The 25,853-nt window shown below is 44.1% G+C and overlaps 1 protein-coding gene across 1 annotated transcript; it reads right to left on the reverse strand.

Moving 5' to 3' along the window:
• Nucleotides 1-1,338: 1,338 nt before the first annotated feature.
• Nucleotides 1,339-18,873, reverse strand: LOC146839480 (uncharacterized). Its single transcript, XM_085651521.1, has 2 exons — nt 18,674-18,873; nt 1,339-5,153 (listed from the first exon to the last, which is right to left on the reverse strand). The coding sequence occupies exon 2, from the start codon at nt 4,441-4,443 to the stop codon at nt 3,142-3,144; it is 1,302 nt and encodes a 433-aa protein (XP_085507647.1). The 5' UTR covers nt 4,444-5,153; nt 18,674-18,873; the 3' UTR covers nt 1,339-3,141.
• Nucleotides 18,874-25,853: the final 6,980 nt, after the last annotated feature.

Genomic DNA, 25,853 nt, shown 5'->3' on the forward strand with positions numbered 1-25,853 from the left:
AGGGGGACACTACAACTCCACAGTTGGAAGCAAACAGATAGGATCCCAGGTAGAAGGTGGACACTTTGACACCGCAGTCGGCAGCAAACAGATAGGATCCCAGGTAGAAGGTGGAAACAAATACGCCGCAGTTGGCAGCAAGTGTATGGAGACACAATGGGTTTAGATAGGTCTTTATGCAGCCAAAGAAGGCTGCACACTACTTTTACACATAGTCTGATTCAACAGCACAGCCTCGTGGGGTGGCACACTGCTTTTACACAACATTTGATGCAACTGCACAGCCTTGGAGAACGGCACACTGGTTTCACACAACAGCTCATACAAATTACTGGGTGTAGTATGCCACTCAGAGAGGGGTTTCCCTTTAAAGGACGGTGCCCCTTCATGATGAACCATGACACCGCTAGTGTGTGAGGGTAACCATCCTTAAAAGGGAAATCCCCCTCTGAGTGGCATAGTACACCCAGTAATTTGTATAACCTCCTGTTGATTTTGGACCCGTGGCCTTTTTTGTAATATGAATAATTAGTGGGGAGGTGGCCCACGCAGCTCCTCTAGCCCCCTTGTGTGATTGCGTGTTTACACAACACCAGACACAATGTTGCACACTTCCAACCAAGGTCTCTAAGGAAGCATATCCACTTTCAACAGTTTTACAAATTTGGAGAAACTGTTCTAATAAGGCTCTTTGAAAAACAACAGAAATCCTTGAAGGATAAATTGGTGAAAGAGGTTATCCCAGAAGGACTGAAGCAGGCGAATAAGAGGCCAAGAATCATAGACAACCTCCTGATCCCTAATGCATGAGTAAGAGAAGAAAGCATGGCCGTGGTTGTCATGTGTAATCCCTTAGCAAATTGTATTAAACGGATTACAAAAATAAATTGGAGAATGTTGGAGGTTGGTAAGAAGAATCTATCACAGTTCCCCTCTGATTCAACTGAGGTCAGAACCTCAGAAACCCTCACAACAATGACCGACATACCTGGGGCGGTTGGTGTAAGTGCATCAGACCGTCCGCCCTACTTATGGTAGGCATTCTGACCTACTTGTTTTTCTTCAGGAGCACTATGAAAAGACTGGCAGTCTCTAACAGAAAAATACTAGGAAAAAATGACCCTTCTTCCGAAGGAGAAAGGGCTCTCGGAGAAAACCCATCCGGGATTATTAGATAAAGAAGCGCTGTATAAGAAGCTTAAAATAAAAATGTAAGTCAATTTTGTATTTGACAAATGCATATTTAAATCCCTCGTATGACAGAATGCTTTCAAGTACTCAGCATTCTGTAGCATTTTTATGGATTATTAACAAGAGGAGTGCCACAATACACGCATATTTTTCTTTTTCCAAAATAAATCCGGTATTTATTGACACCTCCATTGCCAAATGATCTAGGCTCTTTGCTGACATCACAAATTATCTTTATAGTTTAGGGAAGAAATCACATTTAACATCTCTTTCCATACAACCAGCAGTCAAATACCATGAATGCAAATACATTTTTTTATTACATATCAAAAAACATACATTTGTTAGTAATATGTCAAATCTAGTCATCATTGTGTACATTTCATAGCATTATGACTGTTCTTGCTGTATAATAAATTAGTTCATGTTAACGTTAAAGTAAATTGAGTTTGATCCTAGTACACACCTCTGTAGTGTGGTTTGTAAAGGCTCTTGGATGTCCATACATAGGTGGTGTTTGGATTTTTGGTTATGTATCATTAATACAGATTTATAAAGTATTGGGTTTCAAATGTATTATGCCACTAATGGCCGTACAAACCACTTGTTCCTAAATTTAATTTGTTCAGTTTAGAACTTGTTGCTGTTAACGTGAAAGTAATGTGAGTTTGACCCTGGAGCAAACCCCTGTAGTGTGTTATGTATAAGGATGGGTGTGCTGAAGAGCAGTCTTGTTGCTGTTCCTCACTGGCTGTGTGGTGGTGGTGGTGATGATGATGATGGTCGGCAGCAGGAAAAACTTCCCAGACTCAGCACTTTGTTAAAATGACCTCGGTGGAAAGCATTAGTTTTTACTATCTTTGGCTACTGAAGATGTATCCTTTCTTCTGATGTGCATATTATATTGGTGAACTCCTTCAATTAAGCAAGGCTGGGCCATAAGAACACTGTGTATTTGGCTGTTCCAGCAACACAAAAGCACCTTACAGATGATTCAGAATCCCACGATCTATCTTATTTGTGGTCTGAGGACATCCCAACGGCATCACAAAGATTCAATGTTTGCTCATGAGGCAGCACGTACTTTTATGTCCATTCATTCACCGGCAGTTTATAAAACAAGTGTTTCTTTTTACTTGTAAACACAAACCTCAATATCATTTATGTGAAAAATCTGTATCATTTGTGTTCCTTTACTTCTGAATCCAGATGTATTTTCCAGTGCCAAGGTTCAAGAAATGTAAAGCAGGGAGTCGATAGTTCTGGACTCTAAGAGCTGGAATTCTTTACTGCTCAAGATTCAATCTTTACCTAACCATCAAGCTTTCAGAAACCTATTCAGAACTAAACTTTTCAACAGCTCTCTCTCCGATCCATAATTCTGCCATCATGCACTGATTCTGTCCTTTCAGCAGTTAGGAGTTGGTTGGGTGATTCTTTGTAAATAAGACACGTCTAAAATATATTCATATACAATTAATCTCACCGTGAATCATTTACATAGTCAGTGGTGAGCCAGCAAATTTCCCAAGAGTCCACCTTGATATTGGACACCGCTGAGGAAGTGCCACTATGGTGGGTGCTTTTACATATGCATGTGATGATCGAAATGAGCATCATTTTTTCCCACGTCAGGGCTTCGGAGGTAAATGTTGTGCACTGCAGGTATTAACTCTCAGAGTTACAGGTCACACTTTCCTACTTTGACTTCTTGTGCCTTTGGACGCTGTTCTCTAGCAGCTGTCATTGAACCAGTTCTTGCACAAAATGGCCAAACACCAAAACCAGCTACAAATATTCTCCAGTCTGTGCTTGTTAAACTTATTTAAGTGTGTTGTTTTTATAGGTGTTATCACTAATCCCTGTAGTTAGCTGAAAATCCTTTCTGCAACTACTTCCAAATCCACTGCAATGGTATGGTTTCTCCCCTGTATGTGTTTGCTGATGTCTTCATAGAATTGATAATCGACTAAAGCACTTCACACACTCACTGCACTTGAATGGCTTTTCTCCAGTGTGTATTCTCTGATGATTCCTTAATTTTGAAGATTCGTTATAACTACCTCCACATTCGCTACAATGGAATGGTTTCTCCCCTGTGTGTGATCGCTGATGTATTTTGAGTTGTGATAAACGACTGAAGCTCTTCACACATTCACTGCAATGGTACGGTTTTTCCCCCGTGTGTGTTCGCTGGTGGCGCCGGAGGGTTGATAAACGACTGAAGTTCTTCACACATTCACTGCAATGGTAAGGTTTATCCACTGTGTGTGTTCGCTGATGTCCTCGTAGGTGTGATAACTGACTGAATCTCTTCACACATTCACTGCAATGGTATGGCTTTTCCCCAGTGTGTGTTCGCTCATGTCCTTGTAGGTGTGATAACTGACTGAATCTCTTCACACATTCATTGCAATGGTATGGCTTTTCCCCAGTGTGTGTTCGCTGATGTCTTTGGAGATGTGATAACTGACTGAAGCTCTTCACACATTCACTGCACTGGAATGGCTTTTCTCCTGTGTGTGTTCGGTGATGTATCCTGAGAGTTGAGGAATGACTAAAAGAACTTCCACATTCATTGCAATGGTATGGCTTTTCCCCAGTGTGTGTTCGCTGGTGACTTCGCAGGATTGATAATTGACTGAAGCTCTTCACACATTCACTGCACTGGAATGGCTTTTCTCCAGTGTGTGTTCGCTGATGATTCCTTAATTTTGAAGATTCCTTAAAACTACTTCCACATTCGCTACAATGGAATGGTTTATCCCCTGTGTGTGATCGCTGATGTATTTTGAGGTGTGATAACTGACTGAAGTCCTTCACACATTCACTGCAATGGTACGGTTTTTCCCCAGTGTGTGTTTGCTGATGTCTTCGCAGGATTGATAATTGACTGAAGCTCTTCACACATTCACTGCACTGGAATGGCTTTTCTCCAGTGTGTATTCGCTGATCATTCCTTAATTTTGAAGATTCCTTAAAACTACTTCCACATTCGCTACAATGGAATGGTTTCTCCCCTGTGTGTGATCGCTGATGTATTTTGAGGTGTGATAACTGACTAAAGTTCTTCACACATTCATTGCATTTGCATGATGCTTCTCCTGTGTGTGTTTGTTGATGGCTCTTTGGTAGTGATGACAAACTAAAGCTCTTGCTGCATGTGTTTGATTCTTCTTTCTTGGTTAGTGTCTCTGGGTCGGGTTTATAATTGTCTGCTTCCCATGACTGTGTTTCCTGAAGAGCTAACATGGTTGATAAAGCACTTGTGTTATTCTCACATTCTCTGTATGTGTGTGGTATGTTGGATGCTTGATTTCAGATTTCACAACGAAATACAAGACTCACCAACAACATATATTATAATTGTGGCAAGTAAAGCTTATTTGTAGGTGGTTATGTCTTTAGATTGTATAATGGTTTTGCATGTTTATGGGTAAAGATTAGTCTTCCTTCAGGTCGATGCAAATTGGGACAGTCTGTTGTAGATCAACGACTCTCTCTTTCCTTTATTCTTCAGATGTCTGGCTCCACTCCATTGTGCTTTTCTCTTGCTCCTGTGGTTTAGCCAGAAATAGTTTACAATATAACCAGCGCACTGAATGGTGGTCTGCCATCATTACAGGAAACAGAGCAATGATGTATCCACCTCACACCGATCCAATGATCAAAGCTTTGAGACTTATTTATACAGGCAGTAGTTAGTTATTGTTGTTGTGTTATATTTCTAGAGGTCATTTCTTCGTCTTGTGGTGTGGAGGTGCACAGCTCAGGTTCTTACATCCACTGAATTGCTCTTGACTGCTTCTTCCAGGATCTATCAGTTTATGTTCAGGTTCCTCAGTCTCTGACTGTGCAGCTCTTTACCTGAATATTGGAGCTCATTTTTTCTGACGGCTTTTTGGAGATTTACACGATTATTGTCATTATTCATAATCATTTGTGCATTCAAGGCTGGTTTCCTGTTGGATGTAAAGAGATTTATCACTAAATGGAAATGTAAGAGAATGTAAATACACAATATTTAAATATTTGTAAAAGACATCTCTTCTTTACCATTTTTTAAAGTAACCAAGAGACATTTCACCATACACAGATATTTAACTAAATGTTCTATTGAACATGCCACAACGTAATTCAGAAAAGGAGGTGATTTACCAGTGTTTACAGAGTAACTTAGTAAAGAAAGGGCACTCACGGAGCACCCATTCGCTAGAGGTATAGCTTTAGGAAGACGCACATGGTCAAGATTTCATTTAACAGGGCTCGAAAAATCTGAAAAATGGTACTAGTCCTGCAGGTCTAGTACCTTAAAAAATCTCATCGACCTAACAGTAACCTACTTGACCTCCGTCTCTGAAAGCGTAGCAAAAGTGACAAGATAACAAGATTTAAAGGCATCTTTATTGCTCATTTACTTTGTGAGCAATAAAAAGGCCTTTAAATCTTGTTATGTTGTCACATTTGCTCCGTTTTCAAAGACGGAGGACAAAAGTTAGTAGGTTTTCCTACTCGCCAGAAAGGGCGAATGGGACATAAAAGTAGCTCGAACACATAAAATTTACCTCGCAAATGCGAGCGGTCGAGTGGATTTGTCGAGCCCTGTTTAAACAAGAAGACATTGTGGAAAAAGAGATGAATCAGGATATGCTGCTTCAGTTTTACGAAGTGTATAATAACGGTAACTCTTCAGGAAGTGTATGACAAAGGAAACTCTTCACGATGTAATAAAGGTAACACTTCAGGAAGTATATAACAAATGCAGCTCCATTCACACTGTTCTTGACAATACTTTCCTGTTCACACAGGATCAGCTGAAGTTCCAACTCCTATCTTTACTTTTCTGTTTGTTAAGTTATCTTTGCACTTACCTGGGGTTGGTACAATCATTTGTGGGAAGATTGCAGCATTTATAATAGAGATTTAATCACTGCCAGTGATATACCTTCGATATCCCTACTGCCAAGAAGTGCGTGCTTTTTGTCTTTTTCTACCTTACCATGGTATCTGACTTAATGTCTTACGTTTGCTTTAACTCGTCTAAGAAGCGGTCAGACGGACGCGCGCTGCTCCCGGAAGATATACATCTATTTTGTCATCACTGAATATTTAGTCAAGGCTCCCAACATGTGATTCCAACCAGCTGCTGGATGTCAATTGAGCCCATAGATGAGACTCCAACTGGCTGGTGGAGATCCTCTGAGCAACAGTGCCATTGCAGTTAGGAAGAACTCTCCTGATTGTGGTACTACTACTGAACTTGAACATTAGTGAAGTTTAACCTTGGAATTGATTCACGCCTCCAAATTCCTGATCTCATTCATTGAAGAGTCTGCTTTGTGGCTGTCCACTCCTCCGTTCACAGTCCTGAGGAAGACCTGCTCTGATGCATACCAGTGTGCGCTGCTTCCAGGGTCGAAACGTCGACATCTAACATATGTCCACACAGTTCTCTTGATCACGATTTGATTCATCAATGGGTCTCGCATTCCATGTGTAAAATCATATAGGACAATACTTGAAAGATTTTTTTTCTTCCTTTTTTCATGTCACCAATGTATTTGTCATGTATATAGTGTACTGTTCATTTCACTATTCACTATATGTCACTCTCTCATGACAGTCACTCATTGTCTTCCTGCAATTTAATTTGTATTTGTGACAGCCAGCGGTATTCAATACCCTTTACAATATATGATTAAATCTATTTCTCGTGTTGGTGTGTTCGTTTGTTTGTATGTGCTTTAAATACTCTTTGGTTCGGTAAAGTAAATATATTACTCAAAGCAATTGTATAAACCCGATAGAACCATTTGTTCTATTTAATTCCGTTTGCTGCGAGCATGATACTCTGTGGGTGGTTGGGGCGTTGGCAGAGTGGGACAAGATGTCCGTTGCTTGAGGGTGAATGCAGCATTTAAACCTTTGGGCATTTCTTAAATTCAGCTTTACCTTATTCCGTGTTCATCACTTTCCATACTCCTGTCACGTGGGTGCTAGAGTCATTGTCGACATCTTTTAGTTAGCATGAGCCCGGTAGCCATGATGCTGCTTTTGCGCACAACACTACATGCCTTTATTTTTACGAAACTCTGTTCATGCCTTTCACATGAGAACTCTCTGCTGTGCTTGTTCTCTGTCTGTTCCTGGAGTTTAGTCTGAACATTGTGAGCAAGGTCGATAAACACAGACTCTTGTTATTCTGTTCTGGCCAGGCCCTAGCATCTTAGACAAAACATACCAAGGCATCTGTTCTTGCTGGAAGCTTGTACTTTGATATTATGGGGATACACGTTTGGGTGACACACACTTGGAAAGGGACCTTTCCAGGGAGAAGAGCAACATGCACCTGTGATGTAGAAATGCGATCTATGGCATGAGGTATGGGGTCTGCTGACAAAGCCCAGAAATCTTCTATTATATAATAATACTTCTGCTTACAAAGGGGAGGGTGGTTAGGCCTTATAGTCCTTTATCCACAGTCTTTATAACATGACATCTCCCCTTATGATACATTGCCTTGCTGCAATGCTAACTGTATTGATATTATACATGTTGCTGCTGGTTGTGGCACGTATACTGCATTTTTGAGCACGTTAGTCTGATCTTATTGTGGACAAGTACGAGAATGTGAGAGAAAAGGTGTGTCTTGTTACCGTGATTCCGGTAAGATACAGGAGTGTTGTGTTCTTGGTTGTCTTATCATTGGTTCCTCCGTTTGTGAGTAGGAGAGCGAGTGAGACACTATAGCTAGTCAGACCTGGGCTCGTGGGCACTAAGGTGGTAGGAAGGCTTAGCCCCTATACACCGAGGTCCCATAATCCTGCGCATGGTTCTGTGTATGTGCAGAAACCCTGCAACACTCCCTTATGTCTGTGTGCTCGCTCAGCAAGGTTCACTGACAACTAAATCAGGGGAGTGACTTGATGCACACGGCAGACATCAGCCATGGTTGACAGTACAAGGATTACAAGCATCAACAAAGAAGCTTGCCCGGGACATACAAATGGAGGAAGTGCACAGGTAGCTCCTTATGAGGTACAAATAGAGGAGGTGAACACGTAGCACACATTCCTTTTTGTGTCTGTTTCAGGCCTTCACTGGGCTGGGTATTGGTGTACACCGTCTTTTATTTCCGCAGCTGATAAGGGCACTTAGTGCATGGGTGCTACCACTTTGACCCTTTACAAGCGGGGGTGGGGTGAAGAGCCTTAGAAAGCAAAACACCTGGAGGTTGCCTGCCTTGGGGAGGAGATGAGGGTGCAGGTGTCAGAAGATATCACAGAGGCAGAGAAGCAAAATCGTCAGTCTGTTTGCAGAAAAGTAAAGGATTTTGAATCTTTCTAAGGTTAGGAGGCATAGAATTACATAGAGTCGGAGCTAGGACATGGAAGGAGTAACCTCCTGTTCTGGCTCTGCTGTGGCGAGGGATGTGGATGCACTGACAGAGAATAGTATTCTGGAGGGCATTTAAAATTGCATCTAGGCAGCTAGGTTGGGTGCTCCTTGCTTGCATAGGATTTTGTGAGAGATGCATAGGGCTTTGAACTTTGAGCGCTTTCCAATAGGTAGCCAATGGAGCTTGCTCAAAAGTTGGGAAGCAGAGCTGAATTGGTTCAGAATAGATATCTTTGAGCCCAAATAGAGACCACAATATTCACTTCACCTGCAGAGCCATTAATTTGGGGAACAAAAGTGACAACAGATCGTGTACAGGTAGGTTGAATGACACTCTACTGACGCAATGCCAAGACCCCTGGAAATCAGAGACAGGCTGGTACATATGGATAGAAGGTAAGAAGAAACTCAGTGTAGTCAGGTAGCTGTCAGTGTATTCCTTGTGTTTTAGGGGGAAAGGGACAATGCCCGTAGGGGGGGGGGGGGGACAGCAAAATGCAAGAGTATAACCTATAATAATGATATCCAGTGGGGCACCTCCACCATGATGAACTAATACTGGTAATGCAGCGCCCACGCCTACAGCCAGCTCGTCCCAGACTGGAGAGGGGTCTGCTCACTGGTCACCCTCTACACGGCAACATTGGTCATACCCGGAGTAATATTTCTGCACTGCATCACCATCCCATCAGCAAAGGCACCCCGCTTCTACACCAAGTACGCAGAAGATGGTCAGCTGGGTACTTTGGTTTGGACAGATTCAAGACATTTCTGAAGAGTTCTGGCTCTTCACCGATGCGCAAATATGTGTAGGAGGTTCAACCCGCTTCTTCATCGTGCAAACCAAGGCCTACACTCGGTGGCTGCAGATCACCAGGTGGGAACTGCTGAAAATGATGAACACCACTGAAGATGGCCTCAACAGAATGAAAAAATGCACACCATCTTACTCCCGGTGATGCAGCACCGGTATGTGTTGGACTTAATGAACACAATGGAAGGGTGTGTATGCGCCAAGATAGGTACAACCTGCTGTACCTTCATCCCCATGAAAAACCTATACAAAGGCTCACTGTCAACCTACAGCAGGTCATGATTAAAGAAGGTGGTGCCCCAAACATAGAATTGTTCACAGGTTTGTTTATGGATCGCAGACTTATGCAAAGCCTTGTTACCAGTGGTTGTAATCTTGCTCTTGCTGTGCTGCAACCTAAAACTAATATGTGCCTGTGTGAAGAAGGCTACCCAGAAAGCAGGGGGAATACGCCTGATTAGGACAGCCAATGCCAGGGGAAACGCTCGTACCACAAGCCAGAAAGAGGAACCGTCCATGCTCAAGACACTCAAATAGATGGGGGAATGTTAGCTTCGGATTAATTTATAGAAAGATCCCGCTCTTAGGAGTCCAGCACACCACAGAACAACTGTTGCCTGCGCTACCTAAATTCACCATAAAACACTTGTTACGGTTTCAGAGTGACACTTTATCCGATCAACGTAACACAGCCCCCTCTGTTCACCGCTAGCACTTCATGTGATGGAGACACCAGGGGCCAGATGTACTACCATGAAAATTTGTGACTCGCGAATTGCGCTCGATTGGAAGTTGCAATTTGAGAGTCGGTAAACGCCATGTACAAAAGTGTCTGAGACACTGTTAGCGATTCCCAATGGGGTCACAAATTTCATGCCCCATGAATATTCATGAGGCACTTGCAAATTGCAACCCCATTGGGAATGGCTGGCCCTCCCAAGGATGGTGGCCTGCTGGGTTCAGCAGACTTCCATGTCTGGGACTGATTGAAAATAAAGCAGCTTTTTTTTTTAAAGCAGTCTGTTTTTGTTTCATTTTTTTAAGGGCAGGTGGTGGTCCCTGGGATCCCTAAAAATATGTACCTGTGCAGTTGCAAACGGGACCTCTTCCCTTCATTTTTTAAAGGCAGGTTGTGGACCCTGGGACCCTTAAAAAATATTTCCCCCTGCATTTGCAACGGGGACCCTTTCCCGTTTGTGAATGGGTTACCACCCTTTTGAAGAGGGTGGTAAATTACAAGTGTTTTGCAACCGCAATTGTGGTCACAAAACATTCTTACATAGGATAGCGAGTCGCTATTAGGAAGGGACCCCCTTGGAACGGCCCTTCCTAATAAAGAGTCTCAAATCCTATTTAGTGAGTCGCAAAAAATTGTGACTCGCTACATAGGGTATGTACATGGCCCTATTGTATCTTGCATGCGCAAAGGGGTCGCAAATCCGTTTGCGCATGCAAAATAGGGTCGCCCACCTGGCCCGAGATATGGAACAAGTCTCAACACACCTGGGAGATTGCAGCAGTAAATCTCATATGGCCCCAGGATGTAATACCTAAAGAAACAAGTCAGATGCACACACTCATAAACACAAATAAATGCACAGCACAGAGCCTGCATTCCGGCTAAGGACGATTCCAGAGCAGCCAGTCAGTTGCACTCATCAAATAAAGCCCAAACAATGCCTAGCAGTAAGCGAGATAATACACACAACACACCCAGCCACCTGGACCACCTCAGAATGTGACTTTCAGTTGGTATTTATGGTCCCTTCTATCAGAGGGAATCAAACATGTAAAGACACAATTTATGATCCACTGTACCAGTATTTCCTGCCCAAAGGGGGACAAGCTTCACTTTATTGCACCGGGCGTACAGAATAAAGCATGCCATGTACCTAATGCAAAGGGAATTTCAGCACGCAGCTGTAGGAGATGTGGCTGATGTTCCTGGCCATTATTGTTTAATTAAATGTAAACTGTTCCTGATTGCCAAGCCTCGCTGTTCTCCTTTTTGATAATCAGAACCTGCTTCAACATAGCAATGGTTACAACATTCCACATTATCTGCAGTTACGGATCATCTATATTTCCTTTCTGATGACATGGGTTTACAAGAGTTCTTGTTGGGTCCTAGGTCACCACATTCCAAAAGATTCATATACACCACTTACAATGAACTGTGGAAACCGTTGAACGCTTAAGATAAATTGACAGGATTAATTTGGAAACTGCATTGGCTGTTGTGGACAATGCCTTGACAGCATGGTCAAATCACATATATTCTTTAAATATTATTGTATCTTATGCATTCTATGTTACACTTAATGACACGCCTCTCTTACAGCATGGACAAAGTCAACTGAGAACGATTCTGCCATTGATTGGAAATAGCAGGTTTTAAAATCAAACCGTGGGCCTTAGAAATGTCTAAACACAACAGAATTGTTTTTGCTTTAAAATTTAACACACACACAAAGACTGATGCAAAAAAAGATGGAGGCTAACCATTCTACACAGGCTGGCTTTGTGATACATCTTAGTCAGGTATGGCAGTTTAGGCTAACCCAAGGTATCTGGCAAAGGGTAGGTCTGTTTCCATGTTTCCCTTGGGGAGTAATAAAGTGGTCATGTTCGTGGTTGCTGATACCATCTGGCACCCTAGTGAGTTTAGGGGGTTCAGATCGGGCACTGTGAGCTAGTTAGGAACCAGGCCAACAATTCCTGATGATACTCGTGAACCAAGTTCCCATATTTTGACGTTTATGTTGTGCAGAATACACAGTCCTACTTAATTTGTAGGAACCGTAGAACATTCAAATCGGTAGGACGCAGGCAAAAAGGAATTGGGTTTCAAGTCAGTACAAAAGGAAAAGAACATCCTTTCAAGCTCAAAGGGATAACTTGCAACAGGGGTCCCACTGAGGGTGCATTCAGTAAAGAACTGTCAGGTGACAGACGTGTCCCAGCAGCACCCATTATAGTGAGTTGTTAACTTGGGTAATGGGCCCCTGTTGGACTCAATCTAGCAGCAATCACCATTTTGGAAGGGGACACGGATGTTCCTAGGTGCATCCATTCAAATATCATGGGGTCTGTGTTGTTAGTTATCCTCCAAGGGAGGAAGGTCATTACCCTGAAGAATGCAGGTGCAGACAGGACTATAGTTGGAAGGGAGTATCCAGAGCACGAGGAGATTCTCTCTAGTGCCGGATGGCACAGGCTGGCTATCCAGTGGGGATGACATGGAGTGCCCATTGCCCGAGATGAGGTAGAAATTAATGTCACATCTACAACGGCCAATGAAGGTTGAGCGAGAAGCAAGGTGTATTGATGTGATTAACCCTGGTTAAGTACTGTTGTGTCCCCAAACACAATTTAACACCACAGGACACAGTAGCTTAGTCTTCAGTATTTATTCGTGGGAACAACGAGCCACCGCTCCACTCGCGACAGAAGAGAGGCACCAACTGTCTTTCTTAGAACTCCCCGCATCCCAACACCATGACAACACATGGGGTTCTGTATAGAACCTTAAACAAGCATATCTAGGTACAACATATTACCTCCTTTGGTTAAAAACAACCAAATTAAAAGCATACAATAAAAATAAACGAAGAAACAATAATTAACAAAAGTCAGAATGCCTGAACATGGAAATACAAGAAAAATATCCAGTATAGAACAATTAATGCAGATGAGATAACATAGAAATTTTGAAATTTTGAAAAGTTCATCGTAAACTCCAAGGAACTCGTCTAACACGAATAGACCTCCTTGGCACATGACTTGTCATAATGGTTTCAGAAGCATTACCTGAAGGTACATTAGTTGGTCCAGAATGAGAATTACCTGCAGAAACATTAGTTAGTCCAGAAGGCAAAACAACATCACCCCTGGTGCCATTACAATTATGTACAGTAGAGTGAACTTTCACAACTTTTCCCGCATTCCACCAATGCCCACCACGTACCATAATGGCACCACCACAAACTTTCTCGACACAGACAGGTTCACCAAAGGACATACCACCTTTTGTGACAAAATTAGTGTTTCTGACCCGAACCATGTCCCCAGGACGCAAATTGACTGCCTTGGCTGACTTCTTTTGATCATACCTGTCGGACATCTTCTGCGCAACTTCGACTCGAGATTCTAAAGCAACATGATCCACCCAACATGAAACTTTGTCACAAACAGTTCTTAAAAGCCAAGCTGGATAAAGAGCAGAAGTGGGTACTCTACCTTTGAGTGAAACAAAGGGAAAAACTATTGTGAGAGAATGTGGCGTTGTGCGATAACACCACAACATGGATCTGACAGCACCCTCCACATCAAAACAATTATGTTTAGTCCACTTAATGCATTCCACCACAACCCTGTTCATCCTTTAAACCAGACCGTTGGTTTGCGGATGTCCAACCGAACTTCTTAGATGTTTCACGCCAGATTCATTCAAAAACACGCTCATTTCCTGATTGACAAACTGCACACCATTATCAGAAACTAGAGCCTCTGGAAACCCTTCTCTTATAAAGATCTATTTAAGGAAAAGAATAGCATTGCTTGCTGTGGGAGAAGCACAAAACTTGACTTCAGGCCACTTGCTGTGAAAATCCATTAACACAAACGCAAAGCGTAAGTTGGAGGGAAGAAAATTGAACGGACCCACCAAATCAATCCCCACCTTAAGCCATGGCTTTATAGGAAAAGAGATGAGCTGAAGAGGAGATCTGGGAATGTTGTATTCTGGGGTGTCTTATCACTTGTTTCTCTGTGAGTGAGTAGGTGAGCAAGTGAGACACTACAGCTAGTAGGTCCTAGGCTTATGGGTACTCAGGTGGTAGGATGACTCAGTCCCTACTCACTAAGAACCCATAATCCTACGCATAGCTCTGTTCTTGGGCAGAATCCCTGCAACAGGGCCCTCTCTAAATTGTGTCCTGTCTGACATCCTACCCTGGGAGGCTTGATCAGTATCTTTAGTTGGGTCACAACCCTGCCCCTTGGAATGCAGGTGCCAATTCTACCCCTTCTTAACCAACCCAAGAAGGCCCCTCAAAGTCAGAGTTCTGCAATTTCTTTTGTGCCCCTAGATTATGGCTGTATTATTCGGAATGCACAAATGTTACTGTCTCCCCAGAACCCAGCTGTGAATTGGAGACCGTCAGATAGGCACATAGAGCCACGAGCACAGAAATGCCCACTTTCTCAAAGAGGTATTTCCAACATTGTAATGTCGGATCTACTCGCTCCACCGGAGAGGGTTAGCTATTTTGAATTCATCAATATCAAACACTATACTGCCACACTTCTGCATGCAAGAAATCCAGCTTCTGCGCCTTTCCACAGAACCCTCACAACAATCCAATGCGGGAAACATGCCCTACTGGACCGAACACACCACCTGGTGCCATTCATTACCAGTGCATGTAGCACAAACGCACACATGCCCTACCTCTTCCCGACACCGCACCCTGTCACTAGGAAGTACTCCGATATAGCAAGAGAATTGCAGAACCTTTCCAAGTAGCCTTTTAAATCCCAAGCCAAGTAACAGTAACCTACACACACAGACCCCGTCATGGCAAACCTGTGGCACGTTTAAAGAGCTACCTCCGTGGGTGGCACAACCAGTGCAGCAGGCCCATGGAGGAGCCTTTGAGTTACATGTTCTAGATATATATCTCACCTATAGACAAAGTATTTACAGCTAACTCAATTCAGCCAATCATGTCTACACTAATCGCCAGTATGTATATGACGGGCAGAGCATTTTGGCACTAAATGGCAGTGTCAAAAGGGCTCAAAATCCTAAGTCTAGCACATAGATCAGCGGAAAACCGGAAGGGAGAAAAGCAAAAAAAAGTCCAGGAAATGCACCATAGAAGGCGCCATTTCCAACAGAACTTATTAGGACTGGTATGTAGGATACAAAATTACAGATCTGTGCAGTATGTGTATTAACCTACGTGGAAGCTTACATTTGGCAATGAACCAACGTGATATGCTGAACTCATAAGCTGCTCCAGTAACATCAGAGCCTCGAGTGAGCAAATCAGGTTTGCCGAAAGGGAGTAGCCTTGACGAAGTTAGTAGACGTGCTCTGCCCAACATCTCGTAAGCGATTTGTCATCTCGTTTTAGACAGTATTCTAACTTCCGAGAATTTCTCATTTATTAACGTGCCTTCAGGGTTTGACTACAGGCGTCCCTTCAACTCCTCGAAGGTCTCATGAGGCCCAGTGAAGGTCTCTGATCATGTATGTAATTAACCTCAATCACCACGGTAACATGACAATGTGCTTGCAATTTATGCTTTTTAAATGTTTATATGTTTGTAATGTCTTGTTAGTCCAATTATCACAGCATTTTCCCACTTTATACGCACTGTTTTGGTGTATTTTCACCACAGTGAATCACCAATGATTTTTAACCCATTGTAGACCAGAAGGTCGAGCCATTTTTTTAACCTTTTTCTTTCTCTTCGTACCTCTGCAAGACTTTTGAGATTTTAAGCAAACCAATTAGGTGCTGTATATATTTTTTTCCTTATTTTTATCACTTTAACTGTGCTGATAGCAACAGTGGAGAGCATCATTTCTCCTTTGAGGTCCTGACGAAAAGCCTTGGGGTAGGGCCTGAAACTAGTCGACCAACCAGGGAAACAGTAGGTAGTCACGCCTCAAGCATTTCCCGCTTGTCCCCAGATTTCTGTAACTCATTTAGGGGTAGAAAAAAAAAATGTTTTTGTCACACTATTTGATATTTTTAACGTTCACTTCCAAAACCCACTCCATCTTCATAACAAGACCACATAGGTGTATAGGTGTACAGGGACACCCTTATTTTTCTATTAAGTGCTCCCGTGAATTTGTAGGTAGCAGCATGCCCCATCCATAGAGGGCAGGGATGGACCATGATGACGCATGCCACCGAGGGGAGACCTGGGGAAGGGGTGAGGGTTATTTGAAAGAAAACGTTTCTTCTTTCTTTACAGTCCTAGCAAGGAGTGTGCTTTCCTTCTGCAATACAAGGGACTCTCTTTCTGGTTATTTGACAAGTTTCATGGAGGACGAGTCCCTATCTCTCCTACCTTTACTCTCCCCCTTGTGATTTGACATTAACCTATTTATACAGGAGGACGGTTGGAACCTAGGACCTCCTAGCTATCTCACTAGAGTTAAAATTGGTAACACGCAGGAAAATACACTGATTCCTCCATTTGGTTCATTTACACCGTTTGTTGATTGGGAATAAATCCCAGATCCACAGCTCTAAAGTTGGTTCAATTATTGGTGCCACTAAACAGCACATTACACCTATAACTCTTGAAGACTCACATTCAATTCACACTTAAATCACATTTTTAGCTCACAACATAATTAAACTTTTGGAAATTTCCACATAATGTTCATTACATTTCTTTTCCTGCCCTTCTTTAAGAAATCTCAGTCCCACCCCTACTAACGTATTTCTTTCACATTTTGATCAATATCTATTAACTACTTTACTCCACCCTTCGTGTTTTTCTGTCTGTGTCACTCTTATTTCTCTATTCTGGCCTCTTCTAGCATTTTCTGCTTGTTCATCTTGTTCTCCCCTTACTGCTGAAGTGACAAGCAGAGCAGAATGGAATACTTTACATAGACTCCTATATCATAGTACAATCCTCATCAACACACAGTTGACGAGAGAGTACAGTAACCCTTTGCAGCATTATCATACAAGTAGCCTTGGGTGCTTTTGTCACTCACACATTTGGAGGTTGTGCTGAAGTCTCACTCAAACCTGCCTAATTTTATCAAACTATGGGGAAGAACTTCACACGTGACTTTGCTCAGACGTCTACAGTGTGCCGAGAAGTACCTGACTATTCTGCACAGCGCAGTTCCTCTTACATCTAGTGATCCTAAAGATTTCTGTACAGAGAGGAAAGGCCAATAAGAGTGACTGACAGTCGCCAACATCTGCTAAGACAGACACCCTTTAAAAAGACACACTGTAGACGTGTCTCATAACAACACACACACACACACAAACACACACAGCCTGCAAAGACAACGCTACCCTGTTCACATGAACACACATAAAACCTGCAGAGATTAATCAAAAACACAGACACATACTGCTTGGAAGGCCTCCTACCTGGCAGACCCAAGGTCAATGCACATACACACAATCCCTGCAGCAGACACACAAAATCTGCAGCAGATAATGCTATAAGCCAACCTATGCCGCTGGAAACTATTGCAGTGACTGAAGTTTTACTTAGACTGAGATAGGAAAACAGGGGCAAAGGGGCACGGGCAGCAGGGAAGCCTTGACAGTAAACTGCCTGGGGGACATGCTTCTGACACAGGGGTACAGGTGGGCAAGTCAACAAACAGCGAGAGCCGAGCAAAGAATGTGCACAGATTTCTCATAGAGCGCTAAGATGCAGTGCAATGTGAACAGATTTTTCACAGTGCAGTAAGATGCAGTGCAGTGGCACAAATTCCTCAGTACAGTAAGATGCATTGTAGTGACACAGATTCCTCATAGTGCAGTAAATGCAGTGTACATAGATCTGTCACAGTGCATTAAGATGCAGTGCAGCGTGCACAGATTCCTCACAGTGCAGTAAGATGTAGTGCACAGATTCCTCACAGTGCAGTAAGATGCAGTGCAGCATGCACAGATTTTTCACAGTGCAGTATATGGCAGTGTAGTGCATAGATTCCTCATAGTGCAGTAAGGTGCACTGCAGCATGTACAGATTCCTCATAGTGTAGTGAGATGCACTGCAGCGTGTACAGATTCCTCACAATATAGTAAGATGAAGTGCAGGGACACAGATTTCTCATAGTGCAGTAAAATGCAGTGCAGTACACTGATTCCTCACAGTGCTGGAAGTTCAGTGCAGTGGTCCAGATTCTTCAGTGCAGTGACACAGATCCCTCATAGTGCAGTAAGATGCACTGCTGTGTGTACAAATTCCTCATAGTTCAGTAAAATGCAGTGCAGCATGCACAGATTTCTGATAGTGCAGTACAATGCAGTGCAGCAGGCACAGATTTCTGAGTAAGATGCAAAGCACCGTGCACAGATCTTAATACAAATAATGACCACAAACACCCACAGGGCCAGAAGAAAAGCCTCCGTCCTCTCCCACTCTTCTTCTCCCCCTGTCCCCTCCCTCCCCCCCAAAGAAGAGCCCGGCTCCTGATAGAGAATTTCTCCAGGATTATACCGTCTATTTCTACAAACACAGCAGAAGGTGCTGACAATCTCCTACCTGAGCAGAAACCTGTACCGACATTTCCAAGCTCTCTCCTTCTCCTAGGGTGGAGGTGGGGCAGGTGCACATCTGGGGTCTGGGAGGGCTGTGAGGGTCTGGAGATGAAGATAATTGGACAGAAAGACAGGGCGTCCTTTGCCCTCTGCGGCAGGCTGGACACAGACGAAGAGGCCGGAAGTGATGTCAGCATCTGCTGCTGGTGCTGTCTCTGCCGGTGCTGACCTGGAACAGGAAACCCTTCTCCCTTTCATACAATGTGCCCAAGGATTAATCTCAGCAGGCGAGGAGCGCCCTCTACTGGCCACTAACAGAACCTCCATTTCCAGGCTCCAGGAGAGAACAAACATTTTGTGGCAGGAAAGACCTTTGATTTTAGATGCCACAGATATGGATGTTTTTAAGACGCACACAGTCCAAGTTACAGGGTCTCACTCTCGGTTGCTGCTGTAGAAAAGTATTTACAGCTTCAATTCACATGAGCATCTTCAAAACACTGATGAGGAGGACTAAAGAGTATTTACAGGAAGTTGTCAACTGGAAGCGAGACTTTGTATTTCATTAAATATATGGGAACATGTGTTAGTGGTGCAATTAAACTGGAATGCTTATTTCTTTTTCATTTTATTTTTTAAACACTTCATCGGGTTTTTCAAATGCACAGCAGAGTATACAGCAACGTAAATAGAGAAAAATACCATGAAGTTTTATTCACCAGATCAAATTCAGTTTGGCATAAGGCATGCTTTAATGCGGGAATTAAAAGAACAGCCTGGAGGATTCATTACGGCAGTGCCAACACTTAAGTGTATTGTTTTGTTTGTGTTTGCTGGCTCTGCCTACAGCCCGTACACACTTTTCATTGATGACTAGACATGTGGCAGACGTTGGGCTCTGCAGGTGACAAGGCCAGGGTTTTTCAAGCCAGCTCAAGTCACTGTTCTTTCATTTCACCGCTGCGCCTCCTTATCTCTCTTCCCAGACCTATGGCAGCAGGAGACAGCTCAGTGCTAGCCTCTGGCGCCTCTCCACCCCCATCCTGCAGGCTTGAGCAGAGCCCACTGTGACTCTGCTGTGCTTTTCATGCTGTCACCTCAGGTAGGGTTGACCCCTTTCCACAAGATAATTACCGACCAGTTGTTGTTGTTTTAAGAGTCTGAAAGGCCTGGGTGTGACACCAAATAGGACTTTAAACAAAATCAAAAATATACATTTGTAACATCACTTTTATGCCTTAGTTTTCTCTTCATTATTAATCAGGGTGTCGTACTCCGTACTCCTAGGTGCATCAGGGTACTCAATATGTCCTTGTGCTGTAAGGACACCGGTCTTAAGCCATTCTTCGCTCTCCTTACACACTTCACAATCCACAACACATGCCATGATCTGATCATCCATACAGGGTCACCAAAAATTCTCCCTTACCCGTTTTTTGTCATAGTTTGCCCTAAGTGCCCCTCAAGATAATGTTTTTGCACCACAAACCCTCAGGTGGAACAAACTTGTCATTTCTCATTAGAACTTTTGTGTCACTCGTTGTTAGTTCACCCAGAATCTTAACAAATGGTCTCACAGAAGGACCAACCATGCTCTCCCTACGCTCGCCATGCACTACCATTTGTTCCACACTCTTCAAGACCACGCCCGATCCATGCAGGAACGCCCACGGCATTAAGCGGGCCAGGTCCTGCCGGTGCTCACCGGCAGTTCTAAAAAGCAGGTACTAAGATGGTTCCCTATCGGGCTCTCCATTTTTTACCTTACCCGCAAGGTGAAAAAAATATCTTAACTCTGCAGCAGGGCCACCCTTCACATCCTTTGATGTAACTTCAAAGAGACTCGTTTTAGTTCTTTCACAATCTCATTTCAGAACGGAAGTATTTTCAGTACTTTATAAAACAAAGCCATAGTTGTTGCTTAATTATCTTCGGCAAATAACAACCAATGACAAAGCCAATAGTCCTAGTTTGTTGTAGGTGTAATCTTACGTGGTGTATTATATGTGTGAATGCAATGACAGAAGCAGCATCATTTTTGTCTGGTGGCACAGTATGCTAAGCATAGGTTTTTAGCTTGTATGTTTTTAAGCCACGCCCTTAATTACATCGACCACACCCCTTTGAGAGACCCCCCCAGTTTTCATCCCATTTAAGTCCCTGCGAACCCAATTCATCAGCACAGACCCAGCCACAGCTACATTCTTCCACATCGCACAATGAAGCCACAGCCCCTTCCTGATCCCAGGCAGACCCACTGGACACTCCAAAGACATACAAGAAGGCAGGCAGCTTGCTCGTTCTTCCATACTGATATGTGGGCAACGTTGTAACGATACTCCTGAAGTCTGGAAGCAAGTCCAGCCAGCATAGCTGAGCTCTTACCAGTACCACCAGGACTCAAAACTTTCACCAAGGGTTTGTGATCAATGCGTATGCAAAAATGTAAACCCCATAAATAGGTCCTAAAATGCTCGACAGAGCAGGCAGCTGAAGGGCCTCGAACTATATAACTGAATAGTTGCTTTCACGTTCCCTCAATGGGCATGAGGTAGAAGCCACCGTTTTTTTGGGTACCCGTCCACACCTGGGATAATACTGCCGCCAAACTATGCGCACTGGCATCCACCTTTAGAAATCTTTTAAGGTGAGTGTTAAAAGGTGCAAGAATTCCCGCCTCACAAACGTCTCTCCTTACACGATCAAAAGCACTTTGCTGAGCATTTCCCTAAACCACTGAACACCCCTTCCGCAATAACATTCTAGATTCTTCAGTCTTGTTTGTAAAATTAGGAAAATAAATTGTATAGTATTCGACCTAGCCCATAAATGAACGTAACTGGTCTTTATCATGTCGCATGGGTGCAGACTTAACAGCTTTCAAAAAGTAAATTTTAGATTGAATGCCCTGCCCCGAAATCGTACGGCCAAGGTTTTCAATTTCCTCTACAAGGAACTTGCAGTTCTCCTTCCTTAGGGTAAGACCAGCCTCCCTTATCCTACCTAACATAGACCTTAAGATGTTGTTGTGTTCCTGAATGGATGCTCCAAAAACCAGAATATTATCTTGGAAAAAGTTTAGGTTTTCCAGATCTCTGAAATCCTCCACCATAATCCTTTGAAGCATAAGACACACAATTGATGGCTGGAATGCAGAACAAATCAGAACATTCACCCCCAGTCAAGAGATCTGGGTTAAATTCATCATTCTTTTGCTCACCATGCCACCTCAGTTTAGAACTGGCCATATGCAAATCAGTCTTGACCCTGTGCCTCATGGTAAGAGTCTAGCCCGAACTGCCAAGCCAGGTACTCCCTGGACCAGAAACAAGCATCCTGGGACCGGTTTCGGGGTTTCACCCCTCATCAGCCAGGCTAGCTTGAATCCAGTGGCACAGTGAGCCCGGGACCCACATCTGAGCATACCCTGCGCACTTAGGGTGAGACAACAGAAGACACACTATTCAGCCGCTGCAGGTAGGAGCAGTGGGGCCAGCTGGGAGAATTTCGAGAGACGACCACAAGGGAATATTAAATGAAAAAATAATTTTCCCTCCTGGTTGTCTCTCAAAATCCCCCCACCCCCAATCCAGCCCACCTGCCTTACCGCTCTTACCTGCACCGGCCGTGACTGACACAATTGATCGACGGAATGGCGAACAAATCAGAACATCTATCCCCAGTCAAGAGATCTGGGTTAAATCCATCATTCTTTTGCTCACCATGCCACCCCAGTTTAGATCTGGCCATATGCAAATCAGTCTTGTCCCTGTGCCTCATGGGAACATTCCAGCCTGAACTGCCAAGTTAGGTCCTCACTGGACTGGAAACAAGCATCCTGGGACCAGTTTCGGGGTTTCACCCCCTCATGAGCCAGGCTAAATTGAATCCAGTGGTACAGTGAGCCCGGGACCCACTTCTGGGTGCATACCAGGCGCACTTAGGGCAAAAAAACAAAAGACCAAGCAAAACCCCTTGTGCTAGGGTTAAAAACAGCAAGGTGAAAACGAGGTATGACAGGAACCATTTTGATCAAGTCGTCCTCAACTTAAATCAACATGTTTCAGCCTATGACCTTGAAAGTGTCATGGCTTTCTTCAGGATAGTGAGTGAGCTACTGCTGTAATAGTGAAAAGAAATAACAACAATGGTAAGTGTTTCAGTAAACTGTATTTGATACTAGACCAGTGATCAAGGGGTAGCAAGATGGTGGATTCACTGGTGGTACCTGTAGGGGAACAAAAAATGTATGAGTATGTATACAACTCATAGTGAGCCAGCCACTATGAGTTGTATACTTACTCATACATTGCCTGGTATGTTCTCCTTGCTGTTTTTAACCCTAGTATAAGGCAGCCAGAATAAAAGTATGCGGTAAACCTTGTGGCTAGCTTTAATTCACCCTCATTAGCACTGTACCACTCACAACACTCTGCCAGCTCACATCGGTTCTGAATGAGAACCCCTCTGAAAACAAAACATCCCTGAGCTCTTCCCTCGCAGCGAGAGGGTTGTAGCCCATATCATGACTAGGCTTCATTGTGCGAGGAGGATTCCCAATGATGAGGCATGCCAACTCTGCTGGGTAAGGGAAACTGTCTTTAAAAGGGACGCCTTCTACTTAGCCAGCCTCTCTTCCCTTTTCGATCAATAACAATATGCAGGACAAACTGATCTCCTTTGGCCCATCTTCAGCCACATAAGCTTTTCCCACGACCTGTTGTGATTTGAACTCAATGGGAGACAAAAAATATCCCAACACTTCTATCTTTTCTCCCTGTAACCTCTAGGATTCATAACTTTGGGCAGAAGAGTAACATACGGCCTCTCCTTTCTCCACATCTTCTTAGGTACGAACTTCAATAAAGAGCTGGAGTCGATCCATCAGTTCCACCCATCTGTCCAGAATCTGGAATGATGTCTTTGCAGGGGCGACTCCTCCACTAGGACGGAGGAGCGTCGCCCACCTGCTTTCTCGCAGTGCAAGAAAGCCAAAACATAAAATGATAATAACTTTTGGTTAGTACCATTTTATATTTCTTTCCACACTGCGGGCGGGCTGGTGGGCAGAGATGCCCGGGCAGGGCAGAAGTGGTTTGTCCACCCCTGGGTATGCACGACTGGTTTGGTCGGCCCTCTCGGGCCGCCCAAACCAGTCATGCGTACTCTGGGTTGCAGCCTACATGGAGAATATGCAATCCCCTACAGCCCCTGGCTGGACGGCGTCCCGGCCAACCACAATGCTCCACTGGAGCATTGTGATTGGCTTAGGGGAGGGGAGGGAGGCTGCCTGCTTCCTGTTCTGGCCAGAGGCAGGAAAGCAGGAGCAGACCGAGCAGTGAAGACGCAGGTCCCGGGCCGGCAGAAAGATAGGTTTTATTTTTCTTAAATTATTGAACCCCCCTCCCAACGCGAACCCCTTCCCTCGTGACCCCTCGCCCGTCCCCCCCCCCACCCACCCATGAGCCATGCCGGCCATGACTGTACCTTTGGTTGAATCCTTCTGACATATTCTCCCAAGCCAGGGAGAACCATCAACACACGATCCTCATTCTCGTCTTCCCAACTGAAGTCATCGGTAACTGCAGCACGGGATTTGGCAGACTCTTTACAAACCCGGGCATATTGACCTCTATGGCCACATCTTCTGCACTCCCTGTTTGAAGCAAAACACCACTTTGAGTCACTGGTATGATACGCACTGCCGCACCTGGAGCAACCATTTGCTTGTGCCTCTCTCTGTGCTTGATTATTGTATTTGCTTGGTCTTTCCATCTATAGCACATTCTCCTTCTACAGCCTCTTTCCTACTCATCTCTTTCATACAACCCTCCAATTCTTCAACAACCTTGGCAATGGAGATAGCATCCTTCAAGGAAGGATTTTTTGCTGCCCACAGATGCTCTTTTTTACTCTGCCACTAGACAATAAGTTGGTCCCTGATCATCGGTCATTTGACCAAAATACAACTTTATAGAACGTTCACGTAAGTCTAATACACAGTCATCCAGCGATTTGCCTGGTTTTTGAGGGCTGCTATAAAACTCGTAACATTACATTACAATATTTTCCTCCTTGGCAAACCGTTTTTTCCAGACGTAGTTTTGCCTCCTTAAACACATCCTCGATGGGCTGACTGTCACTACCCAGCATCTCAGTTAAATATTTAAAAATATGATGAGCCTCCTTGCTAATGGTGTCTAATAACAACGCTTTATTCCATTCAGGAGGGAATTCCAGCCCATCCAGTGCAATAATGTAATTATCAAACAGGTCTATCCACTCCTGCCCTTGAATGGGAGGTTGACCCTGTTGTGCCAAAAGTGGGGGTGGAATCACAATTGAGGAACGTGCCATATTTAAATGCTAGGGGAGCTCTGGAAGGGTTAATGTCTTGCTGGGTCTTGCTTGCCGAGGTACTTTCTTCTACTGAAAACCACCCAGTATACTCAGACAGAGGATACAGCCTTTCCTCTAATGTGTCACGTGAGCCATGACTCTCCGTCTTCAGAAACGCCCCAGCCACAGAGCAGACTCGATGAATCGTCCTCCACAGTGTACACTGACCCAAAACGGTAGGGAACTGGCTCCAACAGGCGCGCCGTGTAGAGGGCGGGCAGACTTTACCAACACAAGACCAGTTGTGTAGTGTGTGTGCCCAGCCAGGCAGCTTAGCAGAGGCCTTGTGCGGCAACGATACTCAGCAGCTACAGCGGACAGACACCGCAGGCGAGACAGTCTGATGCGCCCATTACTCACAGCGATCCCCGGTCACACTTCGGCCCCCAAACGCACATCTTGACAGACGCAGTCTTCACACATTATAAGGCCAGCAGTGTAGAGCGCTTGACATGGCAGTTCAGCAGAGGCCTCGGTGCGTGAGGCAATGTTACACTGCAGGTACAGCAGGCAGACACAGCATGCGAAAAGGAAAGGTGCCCATTGCTCACTTCGGCCACCTGACATGAATCTAGACTGGAAGCACTGACTTGAAACTCCTTTTCCAGTGCTACCCATGCCTCAAAATTCCTTTAGATGTGACACACACCCAGCGGCTGCTGCGGGCCCCAGCACCGACTCCACTCACACCACAGTCTGGTGTCATTCACAACATGTGACTGGCGATTGTTGCCAAAATGTTGAAGTGACTGCACCACACTAGTTGTAAAGGTAGAACACCTTTA

The sequence above is a fragment of the Triturus cristatus genome, chromosome 4_1 (genome assembly GCF_964204655.1).
Source record: "Triturus cristatus chromosome 4_1, aTriCri1.1, whole genome shotgun sequence".
NCBI classification, from domain to species: domain Eukaryota; kingdom Metazoa; phylum Chordata; class Amphibia; order Caudata; family Salamandridae; genus Triturus; species Triturus cristatus.